General features: G+C 36.8%; 1 protein-coding gene across 6 annotated transcripts in view; it reads left to right on the top strand.

Moving 5' to 3' along the window:
* Window positions 1-27,567, top strand: part of LOC131421879 (centromere-associated protein E-like) — a 79,474-nt gene that overhangs the window by 8,037 nt on the left and 43,870 nt on the right. For 4 of the 6 annotated variants that reach the window (XM_058568791.1, XM_058568788.1, XM_058568789.1 and 1 more), the window contains exons 9-24: window positions 1,066-1,117; window positions 3,025-3,112; window positions 3,452-3,581; window positions 4,923-5,042; window positions 5,958-6,116; window positions 9,995-10,142; window positions 11,279-11,367; window positions 12,656-12,823; window positions 16,862-16,936; window positions 17,147-17,266; window positions 19,047-19,169; window positions 19,251-19,416; window positions 20,150-20,304; window positions 21,557-21,871; window positions 21,984-22,256; window positions 22,414-22,572. In XM_058568791.1, coding sequence (XP_058424774.1) covers window positions 1,066-1,117; window positions 3,025-3,112; window positions 3,452-3,581; window positions 4,923-5,042; window positions 5,958-6,116; window positions 9,995-10,142; window positions 11,279-11,367; window positions 12,656-12,823; window positions 16,862-16,936; window positions 17,147-17,266; window positions 19,047-19,169; window positions 19,251-19,416; window positions 20,150-20,304; window positions 21,557-21,871; window positions 21,984-22,256; window positions 22,414-22,572 — 2,340 coding nt within the window. Of the gene's footprint in view, window positions 1-1,065; window positions 1,118-3,024; window positions 3,113-3,451; window positions 3,582-4,922; window positions 5,043-5,957; window positions 6,117-9,994; window positions 10,143-11,278; window positions 11,368-12,655; window positions 12,824-16,861; window positions 16,937-17,146; window positions 17,267-19,046; window positions 19,170-19,250; window positions 19,417-20,149; window positions 20,305-21,556; window positions 21,872-21,983; window positions 22,257-22,413; window positions 22,573-27,567 lie in introns of those variants that run through there. The other 2 variants (XM_058568787.1, XM_058568790.1) reach the window with 2 other exon arrangements.

Raw genomic sequence — 27,567 nt, 5'->3', positions numbered from 1 at the left:
TGCTGCCCTTTCTCTTTCTTGAACACGCCAAGCTCTTTTCTGCTTTGTGGCTGGGTGTGCTGGCTGTTCTTTAATGGGGAGTCTGGGTCCCTTGGTCTTTGCGTGGCTGGCTCCCTCTTCTCTGTCACTGCAGATCTTAGCTAAATGGGAAGCCTTCCCCTGCCACCCAGTCCAAAGAACCTACTCTGTCCTTTCCTCTTCCCTCCTTCAGCACTGTTTAAATTGTCTGTATTACCCTCATGGTGATATGTTGCTTATTTGTCTTTTTCTCTGCTCTCACTGACTTCCTCCCCCCATCCCACCCCATGCAGAATGTGAGCTCTCTGAGCACAGGGTCCTTGTTTGTCTGGCTCACTGCCATGTCCCAGCACCTAACTTGCTGCCTGGAACATGACAGGCAGTCACTTGTTTCAGCAATATTTGTGAAATGAAAGAGAGGCCCATGCTTTTAAAGATGCTACAGTGTAGTCAGAGACATAAACGACTACCTCAACACAGTAAGTGCTATAAGAATAAGTCATATCTGTAAAGACCTCTGGGTACACAGTTGAAAGAGCAGTTCATTCAAGGTGTGGGGAAGGAAGGATCAAGTTGGTAAAGCTGCACTGAGAAGGTAAGATGTGCCTTTTGGTCCTGAATAGAGAGTAGGGGCGGACTAGAACATCAGAACTAGCTAAACAAAGGGAATGGCAAAGTGTAGCAGTGTATGAGGTGTGGAGGGCATAGTCAGGAGCTCAGCCAGAGTTAAGAGTAAGAGATGGCCAGGAATAGGGCTAGAGCAACACAAGTGCCAGATTGTGGAGAATCGTGTTCACCATGGTACGATTTTGAACTTGGTGTAGGAAAGTGAAACTATTCTGGCAACATTATAGAGGAGGCATTATAAAGAAGGAACAAGGTGTAGAGGTCAGTTTGACTGAGACAAGGGAAGGCCTAAACAGTGGGGTGAGAGACAAGGAAACACGGGTTATTCAGATAAGCCATGGGTTAAAAATATTCTTTTAGTAGTTTGGGTTTTATTATTTCAAGTTACCCTTCCTAAAGGTTTATTTTCCTCTCTTACAGAATTTGGTTGATCTTGCAGGCAGTGAAAGAGCTGCTCAAACAGGTGCTGAAGGTAATGAAAACTCGTGAAATATGTTGGTCTGAATGTCCTCCTGTTCTTTTACAGAATACAAATGCCACCAGGCATTTTAGAAACTAATAAAGTGATGGGGATAATTTTGTGATAAAAGTCTTTAACATAAAGAGCAGCTTCCTTATCTGGCTAGTTATTTACTTTTGGCTGCTGTAGCATCAGTTAAAAAACTAAAACTCTGTAGTTGATGGGTTTATATCTGGAAAGCTTCCCAGAGTACCATGAACAACGTTATCAGTAAGGAGATTCAGAAAGGTCGCAGGGTACAAAATTAATATACAGACATGAATAACTCATAATACAACAACCAGTTGGAGTATTTAATGTAGAAAAAGACCTCGTTTACAATAATGACTTAAAAGATGTAATACCTAGGAAGAAACTCAACAAAAATTGCACAAGACCAAAATAAGGAAAACTTTAAAACAAACCTGAAGGACATACCAAACACTTAGACAAATGGAAAAGCATACTTAGATGGAAAGGTTCAGAACCATAGAGATGTCAAGCCTGTCTCTGTGTTAATTTCCTGCAGCCTGACACAGAGACACTCAGCTGAGTGTGGCTTGTACCTACCAAACCAGTGGATCCTCAGACCTGTGAACGGGAAAAAAATGCCTGTTGTTTTAAGTTGGCTTGTTAAGCAGCAATATTACAGCCATAGCTGAATAATGTGAGATAACTTTCAGAATGATTCTTGCAGTATTTTTTGTGTACAGGGTAGATTGAACAACTGCATGTCTCTCAGCAGGTGCTGGGTGAATGCATTCTGATACATCCATACAGTGAGATTCCATGCTGTAAAAAAGAATGAAAAAGACGAGTGTTTACTGATAAGATATGTTGCCAAGTGAGAAAATCAAAGTGCAAAATAGTGTGTATAGGGGCTGGCCTGGTGGCAAAGCAGTTAAGTTCCCCCACTCTGGTTTGGCGGCCGGGGGTTCGCAGGTTCCGATCCCAGCGAGCACCTATGCACCACTTATCAAGCCATGCTGTGGCAGCGTCCCATATAAAGTAGAGGAAGATGGGCACGGATGTTAGTCCAGGGCCAATCTTCCTCAGCAAAAAGAGGAGGATTGGCATCAGATGTTAGCTCAGGGCTAATCTTCACACACACACACACACACACACACACACACACACAAATAGTGGGTATACCGACAGATAGAACTGTTTGGTGGTTACCAGGGGCTAGTGGGGTGGGGGGTGGGCACAAGGGGTGGAGGGATGCACTTATATGGTGACTGACAATAATGTACGACAAAAGTTTCACAATAAAAAAAAATAGTGTGTATAGTATGCTACTATTTGTTTAAAAAGGAAAGGAGAAAAGTTAATATATATGAACTTGTATTTCTAAAAATCTCCAGAAGAATAATAAAAGTGGTTTCCTGGTAGAGGGACAGGAACTGGTTGAAAGGAGCATAAAAGTGAGAGAAAGCTTTTTCTGTGTGCTTTTGTTTGAGCCATGTAAGCATATTAACAGTTTAAAAATAAGAACTTTTTTGGTTGTGAGCCTCTAAGAACTAATTTGGTTGCAAGTCATTAGTTGCCTATATTTGGAGGTTTGGAAAAATAGATTTGAACTGAGGAGTTCGTGGGGCTCTTTTAGGACACGGCTTCCCCTCATTCTTATTCTTTTAGTTATCTTTTTCTTCTTGCTGTTTCTTGGGCGAGAACCTTTCTGATTCATGTCATAGGTGGGAGGGAAAGGGAGAAAGCACCTGCTACCAGTGGTAGTAAAGGTGGGCACAGATCTAATCTGAAGCCCAGACCGTAGCATCTGACGCTTCAGTTTCTAATTTCTCTCATAACCTACTGATAAGTAAGTTCACCATCTAGTACAGGGGACAATTTTAGTTTTCTTATTTATTTAATAAATGCAGGTGTGCGACTCAAGGAAGGCTGTAATATAAATCGTAGCTTATTTATTTTGGGACAAGTGATCAAGAAACTTAGTGACGGACAAGTTGGGTAAGTTTATCCCATTGTACATTTACCTATTAATGCTAATGTTTTTCATTAGGTTGAAAATTATGATATTTCACTCAAATGTACTGATTTCTCCCACATGTTCAAAAGCTTCTGTGATTCTGTGAGCGTGCATTGCTTCTTATACGTATGACTGTGACTTACTAAATTTACTTTCTATTTTAAATATTTTTTAGTTAGTAGTTTTGCTCTGCCTCATGTAACCTGTAAAGAATCAATTTTTTAAACTGTAGTTAATTTAAGGCTCTGCATTAAAAACCAACCACTTTTGTTATATAAAAAGTTTTACTCTTTTTTTTCCCAAACTCATTTCTCACTAAGTGGTTTCATAAATTATCGAGATAGCAAATTAACACGAATTCTCCAGAATTCCTTGGGAGGAAATGCAAAAACGCGTATTATCTGCACAATTACTCCAGTGTCTTTGGATGAAACCCTGACTACTCTCCAGGTGAGTTTGATTTTTATCTCAACTTAATATGGGGGGAAATTATCTTTCAGAAGAAAAAGTTACCTACTAAAATTAGGTATAGTTTTTTTTTTTAATCGACATAACGTACCTGTTAAAATAAAATTGGTGTGTTGTCTACTAAGGAGCATTCTTAATTTTCCTAAACTTCAGTCATTCATATCCCACCTACACAATTTTGTTCTTCAATATTTTACTGAAATTGACTTGATTTTTTTCTTTAAATAACTCACTTTTTAAATTTAATTTATTATAAAAGGAAACTTTATATCTGTCCCATAAATGAAAAACTGGTTATCACTTGCAGCAAACAGAAGGTGACCCGAAAAACGGGTGTGTGTGTATTTATAACAAAATAATTTTAAATTCCTGCTAGCAAATTGTTGTCTGCCTTTGCTCTGAGCCTAAGGCCTGCATTTTCTGTTTTTTAAAAAAAGGAAAAGTGAGGAATGTCAATAGAATATCTGTCTCAGTGAAGGATTCACTGTTATTTAATGGTCACCCTCATGTACCCACTTAAAGTTACTTCTGGAGGCTGGCCTGGTGGCATAGTGGTTAAGTTCGCATGCTCCACTTCGGCAGCCCAGGGTTAGCAGGTTCAAATTCCCGGCACAGACTGACATACCACTCATCAAGCCATGCTGTGGCGGCATCCCACATACAAAAAAGTAGAGGAAGATGGGCACAGATGTTAGCCCAGGGCCAATCTTCTTCAGCAAAAAAAAGGAAGAGGATTGGCAACAGATGTTAGCTCAGGGCCAAGCTTCCTAACAAAAAAAAAAAAACAAAAGTTACTTCTGACACTCATACTCGAAGAAACATTGCTTTAAGTAGGTATTGAGCACTGGATCAAGAGAAACAAAGACAGAAGATAGAGTCCCTGGCTTCACAGAATTTATAGTCTTATAGGGAAAATAAGACCTGTCTTCCAGCATGATTGCCTTGGATTAAAAGTTAACTGGCTAATAAGTAGGACAGAGTTGAAAGGAAGGAGAGAGGCTTTTGACTGGAGGCAAAGCTTCAGAGTAGAGGGAACGTTTGCACTGCACTTTGAGGAGTAGATGAGATTCCAGTGAGCCAGTGTTTGTAGGTTCTCTGTCGGCATCTGTCTTCAAGATATTTCTCTGACTCTCCTGAAGACTAGCAGCTAGGGTAAGTTACGGGCATTGTCACAGGGACATAGAATGCTCTGTGTTCACAAGCATTCGGCCACCTGGGAAGAGTATTGATTTTTCTTTACAAAACCTAATTATGAGAAACCTAAATATTAATTAAATTAATTTTTTAGTGTCAAACACTTAACACAGTTGTATTTTTTCCCAGTTTGCCAGCACTGCTAAATATATGAAGAATACTCCTTATGTTAATGAGGTATCAAGTGATGAAGCTCTCCTGAAAAGATATAGAAAAGAAATAATGGATCTTAAAAAACAATTAGAGGAGGTATGTATGAACCATGTATTTCAGTAAAGAATAGAGACACATCTAGAATTGAGATCTACCCAGATCTACCCAAGATCTGCCCAGAGGCTCAGATTGAAATCATCAATATCTGAGTTCCACAACCTAAATTTAAAACAAATAGTTTTTAACTAAGGAGAAATCAAGTCATAAAAATTTTAGTTTCCTATAAACTGAAAGGTTTGGTTTCTTGAAATTATTTTAGATTTTGTTTTTTATTTCCAAACAACAAAATTTGAGATTTTCAAATGGGCCAAGTAGAGATACTTTTTTTTAGAGATACTTTTTAAAAATTGTCACAAATACATAGAGAATTAGGTTAGAAAGAGAGACCATCAATAGTTTTTAAAACTACTTTGTTTCATTTTAATTATCTTGAATTCCTCTTCTAGCCCTAAGATAGCAATCTAATAAGATAGCATAATTGCTTGTCATTGTAATTTATTTGTTTTAACCATTAACGTCCCCTATTCTGTAAAAATCTTACATTTTAGTGATCTTTTTAAAAAGGAGCTAAAATATCAAATGGCGGTCTTATGAGAACATCTCTTCCTTTGCTATAGGTATTCAAGTCTCTGCTTTATGACTTCTCTGCCTATTATTTTTATATTTTCAGTCAATTAATAGAATTACTTTAACAGCATTGATATAATCTTATAGAGGGCATATAGAATAGTGACATGAGAAGAAATGTATATTTTACTTTATTATAAGTTTGAGAAATTATTGATTACAGTAACTGCATATTGGTGTTCTGTAGGTAGGACATATTTTATTTCAATAAAATTAAAATTCTCATAGCTCACATACAAATTTATATTCTTTTAAACTATACTTTCAAGGTTTTAAAACCTAGCAACATTTATTATTAGCATAACCCAATAGTACCTTCTTTAGGTTTCTTTAGAGACTCGGGCCCAGGCAATGGAAAAAGACCAATTGGCCCAACTTTTGGAAGAAAAAGATTTGCTTCAAAAAGTGCAGATTGAGAAAATTCAAAACTTAACACGGATGCTGGTGACCTCTTCTTCCCTCACATCACAACAGGAATTAAAGGTAAAATTTAAAAGATGACAGTTTAAACTTTATATGTAGGGAATAGAACTGGTATTCCTATATGCTTATTATGTAGTTATGCATTTCTTATCCTTTGATACAGTATATTCAAGAAAACTAGAATTTTTTGTGTATTTGCCTATATATCAACAACACCTAAGAGGTTCATTAAAATAGTGATCCCTGATTACCATGTGTAGAGATCCTGATTTAAGAAGTCTGGAATATAATCAAGGAATCTATTTGCAATATGCTTCTTAAGAAATTCTAATGAAATTGATTAGGTGATTGGGAACCACAGGTGTCTAGAGTATGGGGTAATATTTTCTATTTAAAGAAACAGAAATATTAATCTCAGGAAAATTAATCTAGATTATAAATCAACATAGTGGTCAATATTCTGGCTTCCAGTTTGTGTGCTTTTGTTTTTACTAGAGTAGGAGTTTATTTATCCAGCAGGTGTTTTTGGGACTGATGGTGTCATGGTTAAGAGAATGGCCTCTGGAGGTGGACTGCTTGGATTTGAGTCCCAGTCCTGTCAATTCCTAACTCTCCACCTTGGGCAATTTCTTCAATACTCTTTGCTGCAGTTTCCTTATCTGTGAGATAGCTTGATCCCCACCTCATAGGATTGTTGTGAGAATTAAGTGAAGTGATATATAGAATGTGCTTAACACTATACTCTCCATACAGCAAATCCTCAGTAAGTGTATGCTATTGAGATTATTAATAGACATTATGTTCAAGTCACCACACTGGGTAAACAGAAGATGCTCAAGAACTATCTGTCAATTCAGTGCTGAGGAGAAAATAGCCCAGTGGAAGGTATAGGGAAGAGTATGTCAGGAAGAAGTCTACATGTACAAAAGCTTGGAGTTGTGAAAAAACCTAATATATTTCTTGGACTTAAGATATTCTAGTGGTAGGGGCATTTAAACCACACTGTAGGATTTGAACATTGCATTATGCTAAGGACATGGAAAAGCCTTGTATGTGACATGATCGGAATTGCATTTTAGAAAGATGTGGCTACTGTGCACATCAGATTGATTGGGCCTCCACAAGGCTTGTGGCTCTGGAGATGGAAAAATTGGATAAATTGGAGAGCTGTGTGGGAGGTAGACTCAACAGAACTTTGTGATTGTTCGGACATGAGGGGCAGGGAAAGGGAGAAGGAGGTATGCACAATGACTTGCACGCGTTACTAGGGTAGCTGGTAGCAGTATTTGTTGAGTTAAGGAACAGTGAATGAAGAGCAGTGGAGCTGCTCAGTGTTTTATTTGGGACGGCTCTAGTTTAAAGTGTCAGGCAGTTGAAAACGGAAATATATGAAAATCAAGTGAAAGATCTGAGATGGAGATATCAATTTGGGCATTACCTACTGCAAATCCAAATTAAAGTCTTGACAATGGATGAGCTTGCTCTAGGAGCATGTTGAGAATGAAAAAAACAGAGAGCCACAGACAGAATCCCCCAAAACAGCTTTTTAGGTAAAAGCAGAAAAGAAGAACCCCTAAAGGAGCCCAGGTTTAGCTCTAGAGTTAAGAAGGAAACCAGGTGACTGTGGTAGACTAAAGGAAGAGAATATTTCATAGAGGTGTCACATTCTGTGTCAGTGGTGTCACATTCTGCTGAGAAGTTAAGATAAATATAGGCTAAAATTCTTTGGATTTAGAAACAAGAAGCTCATTTGCAAAAGCAATTTGAGTTATGCATTGGGAATGAAAGCCACCTTGCAGTGGGTTGAGATGGCTCAAAGGAAGAGGATCTTGAATACAGTAGAAGGGTCTGGCCTTAGATAGAAGGAGAAACACTTCTTCATTGTAACAAGGACAGAGGAAAGGGTAGGCATCAGTGCAAGTACTGCTTGCGTAAGTGTAGGCTTGTATTTTCTTTGTGAAATAGGAGGTTTAATTTTTCTGCTGTGGTGGCAGGAGATGGTAGAGACACAGTTTGTATACATGCTAAGGGTTTGAAATAGTCTATCCTTTGTAGGGAATGGAAAAGAAAACCGACAAGGGGGAGAGGAATCTTGCCGGGCAGGCTTGAGGACCCGGGTGATGTTGGCAACCAGTCTTCTAGCTATCCACACAGTGTTCAGGAGACTCATAAAGGCTCACATGGCAGTGTGATTCATCTGAGTGTACACTGTGATAGGATCGGTGTGGGGAACACAGAATGGGTCAAATAATTTGAGGCTGTTGACCCAAAAATGTGGTTGAAGTGATGACCTATAGAATCTAAGGTAATGGGATGAGAACGCAGAGGGAGCTGGCAGGAAGACAGCAGTGAATCAAGGGAATAGAGGTCCCTCTTAAGCTGACCAGCTATAATGGGATTAACTGAATCAATAGAGTGGAAGGATAGCAACTGTAGTAAAAGCAGGAGGTCTAGGTTTATGAGTTTCAGATAATGGCAAGGTCCAGTGGCTTTGGGAGCGAATGGAGTTGAGCTGAAGGTCGTTGGAATCAAGGATTATATATGGATGGGCTTTTGCAGGGCAGGCTGTGGAAAGGGCTGGCCATTTCAAGCAGAAGCAGTACATTCTGGGGACAAGAGATGATCCTGAGAGGCAGTGCAGTGGAATAGGTGGTGGATAAGCTCTGAAGTTACAAGCATGGGCTCAGCCACCAGTTGGCCGTATGACTGTATACAAGTCATGTAAACTTTTTGGGCACCCAGACATCTATAAAGGGGATGTGGTAATAGAGGATTGTTGAGAGGAACGAATAAGATGAGATAATGTGTGTACTAGTAAAGGGACAAGAGAAGAATGTAGCTGTAAAATATGGAAAAACACAAACACTTCGGAGGTGGGCAGAGGAAGAGAAACCAGCAAAGCCAAGTGAGTGGTGAGGATGCCTAGCTGGGTGGGATAAGAACCAGAGACAGAGGGTCCCTAGAGGGATGAGGAAGAAGTAGATAGATGAAGAAGAAGACAATGTAGAAACTAAAAGAAAATGTTGGCTAGAGAGAAGGAAGGAATCAAGAGGGTTTTTTTCTTTTTTTGTGAGGAAGATTAGCCCTGAGCTAACATCCTATGCCAATCCTCCTCTTTTTGCTGAGGAAGACTGGCCCTGGGCTAACATCCGTGCCCATCTTCCTCTACATGCTGTGGTGGGATGCCACCACAGCATGGCTTGACAAGTGGTGCGTCGGTGTACGCCCAGGATCCAAGCCCCAGGCCACTATAGCAGAGTGTGTGCACTTAACTGCTACGCCTCCAGGCCGGCCCCAAGAGTTTGTTTTTGAAAAAATCAAAAGCAGAAAACAGAGAGGCTTGAGCATTCTTAAAGCTGAGAGGAAGGAGCTAGTGAAGACAATAGATGAACAGATACCGGAGGGAGCAGAGTCCCAGGGAGAAAGGAAGGAACAAGATTGGGAGTGCTGCTGGGGTGTGAGCTTTATCAGCTGGAGGAGAATCGGCATGGGAGGCCCTGTGGAAGGTTTACTTGCTGAGGGAAATTCCAACAGGCTGCTGTCTGTTCCTTCCCAGTTAAGACAGGGTACCCAAAAGTGCTTTTGGTGGCTATGGTGGTGGCAGTGCTGTCCCTTCTGTGTAACACCAGATTATTGTAAGAGGGGGACTCAACCGATTCCTTTCAGTAAATTCCTAGGAAAGCTTGTGAGTAAACCTTCAAATACAAAATGAAATTTAAATAATAGTTTCATCAAGTTTATTGAGGAGTTAAACACTCATTTGAAAAGCTTGAGTATGTTTTCTTGTCTCAGGATGTCCTTAGACTGATAAGATATTAAACTAGGCTCAATAAGAATTCTACCAAGTCAAAGGTTTTTAAAAATGGAAGCTAGTTCCCTTGTTGTATGATGTTTGAGCCTAGATCTGTGTGAGGTAATTTTGATTTCTTCCTCTTTAGGCTAAAAAAAAACGAAGAGTCACTTGGTGCGTTGGCAAAATTAACAAAATGAAGGACTCAAACTATGTAAATGAATTTAATATGCCAGCGAATATAACAACAAAGACACATAAAGTTGCTCTGACTTTAGGAGGAGAAATTGATGAATGTGAGTGCTTTTTCAACTGCTTTTAATTATAAAAGTATCCCTATAAAGAGAGACTTTATTTATAACTCACTTAATGTGATAAACACAGTTAAATAAAATGTATGTATTTTAGATGTTATTATAGTGGAGATAATGATAAAAATAAGTAATTTTAAGAAAGTGAACATTCATGAAGTTTTCTATTGTTTCGAAATCTCTTAAGAATGATGCACTGTAGTTGAAACACGAGACAGATATTTTTGTTTGTTTTTGTTCTAATCACTACCAATTAAATTAGTATCCATATAATGTCTGTCTTAAACTTTGCTAATCTTGAAAGAGTGGCATTTACACAGGAATCTGTTGCAAAATTTGTCTCCAATATTATAAGTATTTTTTATGGGCATTTAAAAATCTTATAATGATTAAATCTCAAATTTAGAATTTGTCGTGTGTGTGTGTGTGTGTGTGAGGAAAATCAGCCCTACCTATAATGCATGCCAATCCTCCTCTTTTTGCTGAGGAAGACTGGCCCTGGGCTAACATCTGTGCCCATCTTCCTCCACTTTATATGAGATGCCGCCACAGCATGGCCTGACAAGCGGTGCATCGGTGCGCGCCTGGATCCGAACCCGGGCTGCCAGCAGCCGAGCACGTGCACTTAACTGCTACGCCACGGGGCCGGCCCCATAGAATTTGTCCTTTTTACCTATACAGTCATGCATCAGTTAACGACAGGGACATATTCTGAGAAATGCGTCTTTAGGCGATTTTGTCATTGTGTGAACATCGTGGAGTGTACTTACACAAACCTAGATGGTATAGACGTGTATACTACACACCTATGTGGTACTAATCTTAGGGGACCCCTGTCGTATATGCGGCCTGTCCTTGACTGAAACATTGTTATGCCATGCGTGACTGTATTGTATTAAGGATCCTATGTTTTATCACTAATTCTATCCAGTGATCTTAATTCACACAATAATATAAATGATCACATCTGTTAATGTATTCTTGGCATTCATGCTGTGAGCACATATTAGCCGATTTGAGCTTATTACCTATGATCAGAATTTTTTTAATAATCTTTAATTCAGGTTTTAGGAAACTTAATAACATGCTTATGGATAAATTTCTTTTTCCCCTAATTATAGCTCTCTGTTCAGAGTCTGATGTTTTCAGTAACACTCTTGATACATTAACTGAGATAGAGTGGAATCCAGCAACAAAGCTGCTAAGTCAGGTAACTTAAATGTATTTTATAGAACATTATCCTTTACTCCTTTTCAAATTCCTTTGTTGTTGGTATTTACTATTGTAACACATTACTAGCTCTGACTTAATTTCAGTAATAGTTGTGGTTCTAGTTAAGGCTTCCCCCACTTCTTACACTCCCCACTGGTAACTGGCTTCCAGAGAGAAGCTAAACATTTCATAAGTATGGTAGTAGGTAGACCTTTGCTTCTAGTGCTTTACCAGCAGGTCTTAGTATCTATGATTTTTTTCTCTAAGTTTCTGTTTTGCCTTGGGCAATCCTTTGAGAGTAAAAAAGGACTGATTTAAAAGTGTCAAAATTCTCAGGCATCTAGTAGAATGATACATCAGGGAGGGGTAATATTGCTAAATAATACTGAAAAATAAAAGTAAATAAAATTATATATAGTCTTATCAAGACTAAGAAATAAGGAATACTATAGTGAATACTTTAGTAAGTTTAGATTCCATGTTTACTTTCTAGGCTGCTAATGTTCAAAGAAGTATAATAGTTTTATAAATGTATTAAAGAAAATTTCATTTTAATTTTGAAATAAAATTGCAGTGATTCTTGGGAATTATTATCATCATTAGCTAACCATTATAATTAGTTATAATTAATTATAATTAATTATTATAGATAAAGTGCTTTTGTGTCCCTAAAATATACTCTAGAAAGTTTGTTTTTTGAAAATCCCTGGTGTTAGTTTTGTTTTGTTTTTTTTTAGTTTATCTCTTTCTCTTACTAGTACAGAAAGCAGAAACAGGCCTCTCCTGAGTATGGTGAAAGCTGGCAGCCATTAGAGATTTAGAGGTCAATAAGTAATAGCTCTGTTTCACTTCCTAAATTCAGAGCCATCTGAGAAATTAAACAGGAGTCAGACAGATGGAGAATTAAATTATCGGCTTTATTACCAAGGAGCTTAAGGGTCTGTGGTCAAATGGACTTCCCATTATGTGCCCTACTCCTGCTCCCGGCTGAATTGTTCCAGTCAGGCACAGGCAGAGCATTTGTTTATATGATTTTTTTTTTATTCTACCTCTTTCAAAATAGTCTTCCTCTCTTCTAAGTTAGCTAGTTTACCAAAATGCAGACCTTCTATTATACTCTGGATCAAGCTAAACCATTGGGAAGATATTGAAGAATGGAATGGCGTAAACCACCAAATGATTCAAGGTTAAATTAATTATTTGACTAATCCAAATTTCAGTTAGGGGAAAAAAGAACATATGATATAAATCTTCTCTGACTTGAAATCTGGTTTTGTTTATAATAGGAAAACTTAGAAAGTGAGTTGAATTCACTTCGTGCTAACTATGATAATCTGGTATTAGACTATGAACAACTAAGAAGAGAGAATGAAGAAATGGAATCGAAATTAAAAGAAAAGAATGATTTGGATGAATTTGAGGCTCTAGAAAGAAAAACAGAAAAAGATCAAGAGGTAAGAGATATGGAAACAGGAAACTAAACTAAAACCACACTTTTAAAAGAAGTATTCTCTTAGAGATGTTTATTTCTAAGGTTGATATATTGAAGACCCAATCATTTTCCATTTGTACACATAATTGAGAGAATTTAAGAAATGATTCATTCATGTTGTTTTAAAAATAATTAAATCATATTTGTTTCACTTATGCTTATGTACAAGAGGAAGAGGGAATTAAAAACATCTTTGAGAAGGTTTGGTGAATCTGCCTGTTGATGGATTTGTCTAGAAGAAATTATTTCCTGATAATTTATATATTATCAATATTTAATTTATTAAGTATACCAGAAATTCTGCCTAGAGCATGGCCATTTCCTACTGAGACCAATATGAATTTTAATATCTAGCTGAATATTTTATGTATAGATACTACATATTAGTGGATTTCATTTTCTTTGGAAAGTATGTACCTAAATAGTTAGAACATTATTGGAATAGCTAGGGAAGCTGATTTTTCACATTTCTTTTTACATATAAGAGTTATTGTGAAAATTAGTATAACTAATACTAAGTAGTTTTAATGGAGTTTTTAGAAATGAAACAGATTACTTAAATTTTCTAAGTGTATAATGTTAGGCTACATGGGAAGAGAACCTAATCCAAACACCGTCAGACTTTGGAGAGTCAGAAATTGTCCAAAAGATTCGAGAGATTTCTTAGTGCAGAAACCTAGAGTTTATAGACACTATGAAATTATTCAGAATTTTTGAATGCATATGCATTTTTCTGGAACAAGAATCCATAGCTGTTATCACACTTGTGAGATGATCCATGATTGCCTCCAAAATTAAGAGCCAGTGTTTGGTGTAGTTAGAATATGAGTTAATTTGCAGTTACTTCTCAGATTTCTATATGAATAGCCCAAAGGGACACAATCCTTTTTCCTCAGTATCATTGTTTAGTTTCTCACCCTTTTCCTTTTTCAAAGGAAAAAAGAATTCTGTGCCAAAACTATTATTTCCATTCTACCTACAAATTAATTAATCCTACATTTCATAGGTATTATTTCCTAAGAGGCAAAAGTCTGTAAGTTCTCCACAGGGTTTTGTTTACCTTGTTTTAAAATTTGCATATTGACAAAGTGCAAAATGTCATGAAAAAAGCAGTGGACTTCAGTCAGTAGAACTGGGTTATATTGAGAGGAGGTGTCCCGAGTTGTGGTTACGAGCAGGTTCTCTGGAGTCAGACTACCTGGAGTAAAGCCCCAGTCTTGCCATTTCCTAGCTCACCGCAGACTCGAGCCCGGCGAACATGATTGGCAAGGCCTTGAGCAAGTCACTGACTCTCTCAGGGCATCCTTCCTGTGTACCTCCACGCTTAAGGTCAGATCAAGTGCTTGCCAAGGCCCCTTCTAATTCCAAAATTTCATCTAAGTTTTTGTGTATTTCTTATTAGAAATAATATGACATAAAATTAACTTTGGGCATAAGTGTAGCAGTAATTTCTCTAATTTTTTCTTACATCATTTATATATTCAATTAATAGTAAAAACTAAAACTCATTGAATTGAATCACACACAAAAAGATTACACAATAACACAGAATATATGACTTGAATCTTGCATCTGGATTTTTTTTTTTAAACCACAGTCAAGGGGGAAAATGATCCTGTTCTCTTCAGTTTTACTTGGACACAAATTGAAATTATAGGTTCTGTAAGATAACCTAAAAGATTGAGTAATAAAAACTTATACTTTTCTAAGACAGTTTTACAATATCCATTCCATTTTAATCTGACAGTATAAGTTTATGTGTATGCAGTAAAATAGGTTCCAAAACATACATTTTGGGGAAAAGTTTAACCAAACAAGAGTAAAAGTCAAATTATGGCATTAGGACATGTGTCGTTGCCCTGGTTTGCCTAAGGGTTTCGTCAAACATCACCAAAGCTGTGGATAATTCTCAAGTGGGAATATCATAGTATAGGATGTTTTAAATGGTGATTTTAGAGAGAGATAAACAAGGTCAGTATCCTCACGCTCAGGGAACAAGAGAAATTTCAGTCCTCTACCCAGTCTCACTTGATTCATTGAATTTTATGATTTTTACAACTTGGAGATTTTTGTCTTAGGAAGTCAAATATTTCATTTCATCTGCTGAAAATTACAGTGAAATCTGCAGTATTTTCTTATGCAGCAACAGATTACCTTTGGACCGTATCGTACACTTCCTTCTTATGCTCAGCATCTTGAACAATACGTCATCAGGAGGTTAGGTCAGCAGAGACTCAGGTCTCTGCAAAAGTTGCTTCATCTTTTTCTGTTTATGAGAACCGATACTTGAAATGAAGCGCTATTTCAAATGGGATGTGGGAGAATTTTTCCTTCTAAATGTTTATTTTCTAAATATTTTCCAAAATTAAGATTGCATATTTAGTTCTTCCTTATTGGTAAATGTGATTTTCTTACACAAAAATTAGAAACAGGCAAAGTTAGTTTTCTTGCACAAAAGTTAGAAACAGAAAAGAAAAGGTAAAAGATGGAGCCAGTTTAAATTACAACCAATACAAATGTCTAAAACTTTGCTGAACAATTGGGTAGCCACTAACCACATGTGGCAATTGAGCACTTGAAATGGGGCCAGTCTGAATTGACTTAAGTATGAAAAAAGAATGTAAAATATTTCTTTTTTTTTATATTGATTACATGAAGAAATGATAATATTTTGGATATATTAGGTTAGATAAAATATTAAAATTAATTCTACCTGTTTATTTTTTTTGTGAGGAAGATCGGCCCTGAGCTAACATCCAATGCCAATCCTCCTCTTTTTGCTGAGGAAGACTGGCCCTGGGCTAGCATCTGTGTCCATCTTCCTCCACTTTATGTGGACGCCGCCACAGCATGGCCTGACACGCGGTGCGTTGGTGCGCACCCAGGATCCAAACCTGCGAACCCGGGGCTCCCGAAGCAAAGTGCGCGCACTTAACTGCTGCACCACTGGGCCAGCCCCTACCTGTTTATTCTTTAATGTGGCTACTAGAAAATTTTCAATTCCAAATTTGGCTCACATTATATTTCTATTGGAGGGTACTGCCCTAAAATAGGAATGTCATCACTAGTCTGAAATCTAAAACTAGTTAGGACGGAAACATCCAGAATGTAAGTCCTTTACATTCTACTAGAATTTGCTTTTACTCTTTAAGGACTCATCTGATTATGAAGATTACGTAATTCTAAGGAAAACTACGTTTCTCTTGGGTAAATTGTAGTTTACTTGTTTTGAACACAAAAATTTCTGGTACTGAGATATTTGATGTTTCAGACATTTTGATAGAAAGGAAACTTTAATGGAAATACTTATATCTTTAAGTATTCTTTATATTTTTAAACAGTTGAACAATATAAAGCAATAACATCATCTTTCCAATATTTCCTGCAGAATAAACCAACTAGGTAATAGTTGATAATCCCGTATGTACCTCTGTAACTTTGGTGAACGGTAATGATATTGTAAAGGTACCACAGGAAACTACCCTAATCCAAACCTACATTCCAGATCACAGCTCATTAAAAAATATGCCAGTGTAAAGCTAGATGGATCATTTATGGAAAGAAAAAGAATCTTAAAGGATAAATACATTTCTGCACTTAACTTACCCAAAACAAAAATCTGTTCCAAGAATGTCTTCTAAAAGTTTGGTTACCACTTCATCTCCTCTAAGTGATGCATACTAATTTACTTTTGACATTATTGTTGCTTTATTAACAGACGATACAGTGGTTATTTGGGTCATGCTGAGGTTTTTTTCCTGTTCGTTTTGTGGGGTTTTAGGATTTTCTGTTTGGTTAGTTGGGTTTGGTTTTGGGGGAGATGTTTTTGTATTTTTAAGTAATGGAGTGCTCTATTGCAATAGCTTGAGCAGTTGATCTCTCAGTCCCTTCTTACTGTGTTGAGTGATTCGGAAGCAGAGAATGAATGCTATCTTTTTTTTTTTTTTTTTGCTTTATTAACTATTGGTTTGCTCTGTTGCCTGTTCACATGCTCTTACAGATGCAACTAATTCATGAAATTTCCAACTTAAAGAATTTAGTTAAGCATGCAGAAGTGTATAATCAAGATCTTGAGGTGAGCATTTATGTTGGTATTTCTGTTGATAAGGAACTAGAACTATAAAGTATACATCATATGGAATTGAACATGATTTCAGAAAATAGGAGTTATGTTTTTAAATACCAACTTTTGAATTTTACTTCTAAACTATTAAATGTAAGTTCTTTTTAATCCCTTAGAATTTAGATCTGATTAAATTGTTTCACTCTCCTTTGATTCTTTTAGAATGAACTAAGTTCAAAAGTAGAGCTGCTTAGAGAAAAGGAAGACCAGATTAAAAAGCTACAGAAATACATAGACTCTCAAAAATCAGAAAATATGAAAATGGACTTGTCATACTCATCGGTAAAAATCAGGTTTATTTTGTTGTGTAATCATGTTGGCATTTATAGTATACTGTCATCATTATCATAGAAAATGTTTACATTGAGCCTACTGTATGCCAGGAATGGTTGTAATTGTTTTACATATAGTATTTTATTTAATCCTATTGATAACTCTATGAGAAAGGGACTATTAGTATTGTTGCCATTTTGCAGATAAAGAATCATTCATAGAGAGTTGAGGACATCATTCTTTGAGTGGATGTAAGTAAGTTAGGGGTGAGCTTCCATTAAAAACCAGTAATTGAAAAAGATTTTTAATTTTTTCAATTGTTTTATATAAATGTATGGAGAAGTGTGTAGTCAGTATCTTCAGGTGTGCCCTTGTGTTGGTGTTGATAAATAACTAGAACTATAAAGCATATATCACATGTAATTGAGCATGATTTTATAAATTTCATAAATTTACTTAATAAATATTAACACATTCTCATTATATTTTAAGTAACTGTTTTAACAGTTTGGTGAGTATTTTTCAGAAACTAGCTGTAGATGATTTTAGTTGGTATCAGATCATGGCATTAAATAACATTGAATCTCATGGTGAAATTGTTAATTTTTTTATTTGCTTTCAATCCACCTGATTACTTCAAGAAAGTATCAGTTTGATTCTAGGTATTTTTTTGTTTTTTTTGTCTATGTGTTTTTGTTTGTTTGTTTGTTTTGGTGAGGAAAATTGGCCCTGAGCTAACATCTGTTGCCAGTCTTCCTTTTTTTTTTTTTTGCTTGAGGAAGATTGGCACTGAGTTAACATCCATGCCCATCTTCCTCTATTTTGTGTGTGGGACGCCTCCACAGCATGGCTTGACGTGTGATGTGTAAGTCCGCGCCGGGATCTGAACACGAACTTAACCACTACGCCACCGGGCCAACCCCTGATTCTAGTTTTTAACACCCCTTTTAAAAATGCAACGGTTTCTAGCTAGAATTTTTTTAATCTTAGTTTCTTTTGTTCTTTTGTTTTCATTTGAGCTTTTCAGAGTGATTTTTGTTACTTTCTGTTAATGACAAATGATTCTTTTTAAAAGTGTTGTTACTGTTTGGAGGCCCTGGGAAGAAGGGCGCTTGCATATAATCCTGGAGTGTCTACTGATAGAGTGGCAAGCAGAATTGCCCACTTTTTAAAAATTGTTATTTCTTTCTCTTCGTTCATTCATTCATTCATTCATGCGTTAAAGTTTTTCCAAGGACGTATGGTTGAATTCATGTCAGCCAAAGTCATGTTAAAATGCTACTTCTCTTTGAAAATGAGATAGTGGATCTTTTTATGTATTTATCAGTAGTTTATATTTTCTCTTCTGTGAGTTGCTTATTCATATCTCTTCTCTTTTTCTATTGCATTGTTTCTTTTTTTTTTAATTTGTGATATAGTATTCTTAATTTTAACTATTAATTGCTCATCTGTCATGTTTTGGAGAGAATAATTTAAATATGTAGGAAACTTTAACAGGCTAGCTGAACAACAATTGTGTTAACCTTTTTTAAACAATGATAGGTTTCTTAAATTATAATACTTCTATACAGTGCTTTTATAATTTGGAAAAAGGTAACCAGAATTTTAAAAATGTTTTTATTTTGGAAAATGTCATTTCTTTTCATCTATCCTACAAACACATTTGGTAATTAGCATATTTTCACTATTTTTCATTTGTTAGGAATAACATCTATGTATGTGTGCTCTAAAGTCTTTTCCAACTCTAAGAAAGTTAGATTTCACTAAATCCTTTTTGTTGTGTGTATAGGAAAACACTCAAGACCTGAAACAGATGAAACAGACTCTGCTTGATGCTGAGGCTGTAGCCCTTGATGCCAAGAGAGAAGCAGCCTGTCTTAGGAGTGAAAATCTGGAGCTAAAACAGAAAATGGTCAGTGATTTTTGTTATATTGCAGTAAAGCAGTTGTAATGATCTGTACATTTTTGTGAATTTGTGTTGTTTCTCTCGTAGAAAGAACTTGCAAGTGCATGCAAGCAAATGGAAAATGATATTCAGTTATATCAAAGCCAACTGGAGGCAAAGAAAAAAATACAAGTTGATCTGGAGAAAGAATTACAATCTTCTTTTAATGAAATAACAAAACTCACCTCCCTTACAGATGGCAAAGTTCCAAAAGGTACTTTATAATTTCAGACTTAGCTCTTTGCAAATCCAACTTTCTCTAGAAATGTACCTAAAGGATTTTGTAACTACATTCCAATGATTAAAAATCCATTATTCTCTGATTTTTTTTAAATAGCCTAATATTAAGTTTCAGTATCATTTGGTATCAGTATTTATAAATGTTTCCATGGATTTCAAATCTTAAAGATTTTTTTTTAATAAAGTCACCCATCTGTGTGCTTTTTTTTTTTCAATAGATCTCTTAAACCTCTTTTTTTTTTTTTTTTGAGGAAGATTGACCCTGCGCTAAAATCTGTTGTCAGTCTTCCTCTTTTTTCTTTTTTCTCCCCAAAGCCTCAGTACATAGTTGTGTGTCATAGTTGTAGATTTGTAGCTCTTCTGTATGGGATGCCGCCTCAGCGTTGCTTGGTGAGCAGTGAGTAGGTCCGTGCCCAGGATCCGAACCAGTGAACCCTTGGCCGCCGAAGCAGAACATACAAACAACCACTACGCCACTGGGCTGGCCCCCAAATCATAAAGGTTTAAGAATTATTTTTCAAATAAATTGGACCTGACCTTGAAAAAGATGATCCAAGAACTATTAACAATTAGATTACCTGTTAACCTACATTGGTTCTTGCTTTAATAAATTTTATATAATCTGATTAAATAATCTAACTTTGTACGTAGTTTAGATTGTCCCAATAACTGCAAGCTGTTTTGTTATTTTACCAAAAATATCCTAGATTTGCTCTGTAGTTTGGAATCGGGAAGAAAGATTACTGATCTCCAGAAAGAACTGAGTAAAGAAGTTGAAGAAAATGAAGCTTTGCGTAAAGAAGTTAATTTGCTCTCAGAATTGAAATCTTTACCTTCAGAAGTAGAAATGCTAAGGAAAATGGTAAATACGTTCTTAAGCAAATAATTCTCATTCTGAAATAAAAACCTTTGCAATAATGCCTTAAATATTTTGCCATAGTTTATTTTAAAGTAACGATGAAGAGACTGTAAACATTTGACCCTGCTTGTTAGCAATAGAAATGAATATATTTCCTCTTCTAATTTGTCCTTATACTACTGGATGAGAAAATATACTTTCAAAGTATATTTACCAGTATCCTTGGTAATGGGATCCGCATAGCAGCTGTTTCTCTAGTTCTCAGATGTTGTGTTTGCACAGACTTCTGTGGCCCACGCTTAGTCTTCATCTCTGTTGTTGTTGTTGTTCTGGTCGCATCACTGTGTTGAATAAAGGAGAGTGAGGAGGTACAGAGGGTGGCATTGGTAAAGTTCTAGAGGTCGGTGTGAATCTTGCAGCCTAGTGAACAATTCTATAAACGCTTCTGCCAGCCTTTCCTTTCTCTACCCCTCTGAAAGATATAAAAATAACAGGAATTTGAGTACTTATTACATGATGAACATCATGCTAAAGAACTTGAGCAACATTATTTTATTTAGTCATCCTAAAAACTCTTTAAAGTACGTGCTGTTTTTTCGCCCAACACATAGTGGTGGAACTAATAGCTGAGCTACGCAGACCTACCTCCTGCCCTGAGCCCGTGATGGCAACAACTCTGCTGTCTCACTCTGTCTCCTCTGTCTCGCCTGTAGCTCTCCTCTCTTTTTCCCACTTCCTTGTAGTTAATCTTTCCCAATGATTAAACTATTTATAAGCTGGATATGGTTAGTTTAAATTAATTATTTAAATTTTTAAAATTTAAATTAAAGCTTAATTATTTAAATTATTCATGGATTAAGTTTTGGGAAATCTGAGCTGCATTCAAAGGCTTTAGAAAGAAAATAATAAGCAAATTCTAAGAAAAACCATAAAATGCCTGACACACCATAAAGTTAGAAAACACTTGAGAATGATAGAAAAGGAAATAAAGACATCCTGATTAAGTGTTTCTCCTTCTCCATGCAATCCTTACTAGAACCAAAGAGATTAGAAAGCAAAACTTTGTTGGTAGAGTTAAACAGGATAATATATTGTTGTAAAGATGTGACAATAAAATTATTGCCTTTCCTCAGTCAAATCTGTGCTTAATTTCAGTGTCTTTTTTTCTTTTTTGCAGAGAAAGCTTTTTTTTCTGAAAACTGCTTCAGTAGATCATATGTTGCTAACACAGCTAAATTTTATTTCTTTTCCATAGATACATGATAAATCTGAAGAGCTCTATATAATAACATCAGAAAGAGACAAATGGTTTTCTGAATTAGTTCATAAAGAGAGTAGAATTCAAGATTTACTTGAAGAAATGGGGAAAACTAAAAATGACCTAGCAACTACCCAGCTGAATTATAAAAGAACTGATCAAGAATTCCAAGATTTTAAAAATCATCATATTGAATTTGAGCAAAAGTATGAGATGGTCCTTGAGGAGAATGCAAGAATGAGTCAGGAAATAGGAAATCTCGCTAAAGAAGCTCAAAAACTTGGTTTAAGTTTGGCTGCTTTGAACGTAGAGGTTGGTACAAGACACCCTCTATGGAAATGGTCTTTAGTCTTCTGGGGTCTGGCTTCCATATAGAGGCCACAGAAGGCTCTCATTCTCACAGTTACTTTTTTTTATTTTAAAGCTTTCTCACACAACCCAAGAACTTCAGCAGAAAACAACTGAGAGTCAAGAAAGGTTAAACGAAGTGCAGGAGCTGAAGCAACAATTAGAAAGTAGAGATTCTAGGCTTCAAACGGTTGAAAGGGAAAAGACACTGATTACTGAGAAACTTCAGCAAACCTTCGGAGAAGTAAGAACCTTAACCCAAGAAAAGGATGACCTAAAACAACTCCTAGACAGCCTGCGAATTGAGAGAGACCAACTCAAAAGTGACATTGAGGATACTGTAAACATGGTAAGCCTTTGACTGATTAAACTTTGAAAACTCAGAGCCTCTTTAAAAACATTACAGGAGCCATCATTTATTATTTATGATCAAGTAGTAGCTACAAAATTACCTTCATTGTTTCACGTTATTCTAATTGAAATTGTGTTCTGTTTCTCTGACAAAGAACATAGACACCCAAGAACAATTACTAAATGCTCTTGAGTCTTTGAAACAACACCAAGAAACAGTTAACACACTAACAATGAAAATTTCTGAGGAAACTTCCAGGAATTTGCATATAGAGGAAAACATAGGAGAAACTAAGGATGAACTTCTGGAAAAGGTAAAGGGTGTTTCTGTTCAGCGTTTTCATATACTTGTTGTATGAGCTTTCTCCTTAACCTCAAACACTTAAGTACGTAATGGTAATCTCAATCTTATTTATTATTCACAGTGAATAAGAATAGTTTACAGGATTAGCCCTAATGTCTTTGAAATAACTTCAAATATAACTGCTTACAATCAACTGGAAAAGGCAAAAAATGTTAGTTCAAACTTTGAGCTGGTATTTTCTGAGGCCGGGTGTATTTTAAACATGTTTAAACGCCCCTCTGAATTATAAGAATGTAAGAAAGATTGAGTGCTTATTATTAATTATGGCTAAAATATTTGTTTTATATCAGATTTTGTATACTAGTTCAGAGTTCACTATAAAGTCGATGTGTATATTGTATTGATGTCTATTTCTAGAGCTGAGCTATACTTTTACTGTTAGATGCTGAAATCTCACCTTAATTCATTCTAGGTAGTATGGTTTGTTTTGTCCTGAGACCTGAGAATAACTTCTTCACTGGGTATTTAATTAGAGACAAGAAAGGCTAGGATGCTAACGATGACTTTTTTAAAAAGGGTGATGTATTAGTCTTCCATCACAAAATATCACAGACTGGGTCGCCTAAACAGCAGAAATTTACTTTCTCCCAGTTGTAGAGGCTGGAAGTCCAAGATTAAGGTGCTAGAAAAGTCAGTTTCTGGTGAGCCCTCTCTTCCTGGCATGCAGGTGGCACCTTTCTGTGCTTTACGTGGCCTTTCTTCTGTGCATGAGCCAAGAGAAAGCCAGCTCTGGTGTCTCTTCCTCTTCTTAAATGGACACAGTCCTTTGGGATTAGGGCCTAGCCTTATGACCTCATTTAACCTTAATGGCCCTGCTTAAAAGCCCTTTCTCCAAATACAGTCTCATTGGGAGTTAGAGCTTCAACATATGAATTTTGGGAGGACACAATTCAATCCATAACAGGGGATTGCCTGTAATTTTATACAATTGATTCATTTACTATACATTTCTACTTTTCAAAATGCCTTTTATGTATATTATCAGCAGAGTTTTTTGTACTATTTTTCATTTTTATTATACTTAATACTATTTAATCCAGAATAATTACTACTAGGAATTTAAAACATTCATCAATAGGAGACTGGTGAAATAATCTTTGATACATGCATAGCTTGGAGGACTAGTCGTTCATGTATATATAAGTTTATTTTTGTTTGTTTTGTATTTTTAATTGTAAAATATACATAGCATAAAATTTACCAACTTTATCATTTTTAACAAACAGTTCCAGTAGTGTTAAGTACATTCACATTGTTGTGCCACCAATCTCCAGAATTCTTTTTATCTTGCGAAACTGAAACTCTATACCTATCAAACAACTCCCCATTCTCCTCCTCCCCAGCCCCTAGCGACCACTATTCCACTTTCTGTCTCTATTAATTTGACCACTCTAGATACCTCACATGAGTGGAATCATGCAGTATTTTGTCTCTTTGTGACTGGCTTATTTCATTTAGCATAATGTCCTCAAGGTTCATCCATGTTGTAGCATACATCAGAAATTCTTTCCTTTTTAGGGCTGAATAATATTCCATTGTATGTATATACCACATTTTGTTTAAGCATTCATCCATCAATGGACACTTAGATTGCTTTCACCTTTTGGCTGTTGGGTATAATGCTACTATGAACATGGGTGTACAAATATCTCTCTGAGATCCTTCTTTCAATTATTTTGGACATATATCCAGAAATCAAATTTACTGAATCATATGGTAATTCTATTTTCTATTTTTTGAGGAACTGCCATACTGTTTTCCATAGTGGCTGCACCATTTTACACTCCCACCAACAGTGCACAAGGATTCCAATTTCTCCAAATCCTTACCAACACATATTATTTTATGATGTTTTCATAGTAGCTGTCTTAATAATTGTGAGTTGATATCTCATTGTGGTTTTTATTTGCATTTCCCTAATGACTAGTAATGTTGAATATCTTTTCATGTGCTTGTAGGCTATTTATATATATTCTTTACAGAAATGTCTGTTCAAGTCTTTTGCCCAATTTTTTTGTCGTTATTGAGGAAGATTGGCCCTGAGCTGACATCTGTTGCCAATCATCCTCTTTTTGCTTGAGGAAGATTAGCCCTGAGCTAACATCTAGCCCAGTCTTCCTCTATTTTGTAAGTGGGATGTCTGCCACAGCATGGTTTGATGAGCGGTGTGTAGGTCTGCACCTGGGATCCAAACCTATGAACCCCGGGCCGCAGAGGTGGAACGCGCAAACTTAACCACTACACCACCAGGCCGGGCCCTTTTGCCCATTTTTAAATTGTTTTTTTTTTTTTTTTTTTTTGTGAGAAGGACCAGCCCGGAGCTAACATCCAATTCCAGTCCTCCTCTTTTTTGCTGAAGAAGACTGGCCCTGGGCTAACATCCGTGCCCATCTTCCTCTACTTTATATGGGAGGCCACCACAGCATGGCTTAACAAGCGGTGCGTCGGTGCACGCCCAAGATCCGAACCGGTGAACCCTGGGCCGCCGCAGTGGAGCGAGCGCACTTAACTGCTTGCGCCACCAGGCCGGCCCCGGGGTTTTTTTTTAGAGTTCTACATTTATGCCTAAGTATTTTATTTAGTTTTTACGATTTTAAATGGGATTTGTTTTTAGTTTTTACGATTTTAAATGGGATTTTTTCTTTTTTCTTTGCTGAGGATGATTCACCCTGAGCTAACATCTGTTGCCAATCTTCCTCTTTTTCGCTTGAGGAAGGTTAGCCCTGAGCTAACATCTGCGCCAATCTTCCTCTATTTTTTTGGGTGTGGGACACTGTTGCGGCATGGCTGGTGAGTGGACTAGGTCCATGCCCAGGATCCGAACCCGCAAACCTGGGCCGCCAAAGCAGAACGCACAGAACGTTAACCACTTAGTCATGGGGCCGGGCCCTAAATTGGGTTCTTAGTCTTTTGTTGTTGAGTTGTAGAAGTTCTTTATATAGTCTGGATATTAGCCCTTTATCAGTTGTATGACTTGCAAATATTTTCACCCATTCCATAGGTTGCCTTTTCACTCTGTTAATTCACAGGGTGAAGTGCCTAATTCACTCTGTCACAGAAGTTTTTAATTTTTATATAGTCCAGTTTATCTATTTTTGCTTTTGTGGTCTGTGCTTTTGGTTTCATATCCAAGAAATCATTGCCAAGACCCATGTGATGAAGTTTTTCTCCCAGGTTTTCTTCTTTTTTTTTTTTGGTGAGGAAGATTCACCCCTGAGCTAACATCCATTGCCAATATTCCTCTTTTTGCAGAGGAAGATTGGCCCTGAGCTAACAGTTGTGCCCATCTTCCTCTATTTTGTGTGTGGGACACCGCCACAGCATGGCTTGATGATGTGTGTAGGTCCACACCCAGGATCTGAACCAGTGAACTCGGGGCTGTCAAGGTGGAGTGCGCCAAATTAACCACTACGCCACTGGGCCGGCCCCCGAATGTTTTCTTCTAAATGTCTTGCGGTTTTAGTTCTTGTGGTTAGGTCTTGGATCCATTTTGAGGTAATTTTTTTATATGGTATAAAGTGAGGGCCCAACTTCATTCTTCTGTGCGAGATATCCGGTTTTCCCAACACCATTTGTTGAAGCGACTGTCCTTTCCTATTGAGTGGTCTTGACATCCTTGTCAAAGATCATTTGACCATATATGCAGAGATTTATATTTGGGCTCTGTATTCTATTTCCTTGGTCTGTATGTCTGTCTTTATGCCAATACTGCACTGTTTTGATTACAATAGCTTTCTGGTAAGTTTTGAAATCAAGAAGTGTGAGACCTCAGCTCTCTTCTTTTTTGAGATTATTTTGGCTGTTTGGAGTCCCTTGAGACTCCATATGGATTTCAGGGTGGATTTTTCTCTTTCTGCAGAAGGCTTGTATAGGAACTGCATTAAATGTTAGGCTTGTGTAGGAACTGCATTCAGTGTCAGGCTTGTGCGAGAACTGCCTTGAGTGTCAGGCTTGTGCGGGAACTGCCTTGAGTGTCAAGACTTGTTCAGGAGCTGCATTAAGTCTGTAGGTCGCTTTGGTGGTGTTGACATCTTACAGTATTAAGTCTTCCAGTCCGTGAACCTGAGATGTCTTTCCATTTATCTGTCTTTAATTTATTTCACATACATTTTGTAGTTTTCATTGTACATGTCTTTGCCTTCTTGGTTAAGTTTATTCCCTAATATTTTATTCTTTTTGGTCCTCTTGTAAATGGATTGTTTTCCCAATTTCCTTTTTTAATTGTTTATTGTTAATGTATAGAAATGCAACTGAATTTTGTACAGTCATGTAACTTTTTTAAAGTAGACATTATATACAAATGGAAAAGTCTTCAGGATACATTATTAAATAAAAACAAATACATACTGTAGAATAATTCAGTAAGATCCAACTTATGTAAATAAATCTCTATGTACATTTACAGACTATTACTGTATATAATGAGCTTCTTTTTTCCCATTTACCCTGGGGGACAATATTCCTGCCTTGGAACAGCTTTCTCTTCCTCTCTGCCTATGCTTCAGTCATTCTCTCCTAGAAGGCATTTTCACTTGCTCTATATCTTGTGTTCTCAGCTTGTCTATAATGTGGATCAAACATGGGCCAAAGACACTTGACCTTGATTTAAAATTTATAACTTCCACTTTTATAAGGGGAAAGTTTTTTAAATAGACTTTTGAAAATAAGATACAACAGTCAGTAGCTGCTTTTAAACAAATGCAAAATGCAGTCACAGGGCCCCCTGAGAAGGGGCAGCAGAGGAGGAGTGAGGGAAGAGGAGAGTTACACTCACTGGGACCAGCCCGTCTGTGGTATTAAGTTCATGCTTGAATCATCTGTGTTGATAAAAGGGTCTGACTGGGAGTTCTCTGGGGCCGTTCTGTTCATCAGGGTTTCTGATATCTGCAATGGCAGGCTGCAGTCAGCTTGGTCTTGTGATAGCGTGTTCCTGCTGGAATCACCC

Source organism: Diceros bicornis, chromosome 25 (assembly GCF_020826845.1).
Source record: "Diceros bicornis minor isolate mBicDic1 chromosome 25, mDicBic1.mat.cur, whole genome shotgun sequence".
NCBI classification, from domain to species: Eukaryota; Metazoa; Chordata; class Mammalia; order Perissodactyla; family Rhinocerotidae; genus Diceros; species Diceros bicornis.
This window is presented reverse-complemented; position numbering and strand designations above follow the sequence as displayed.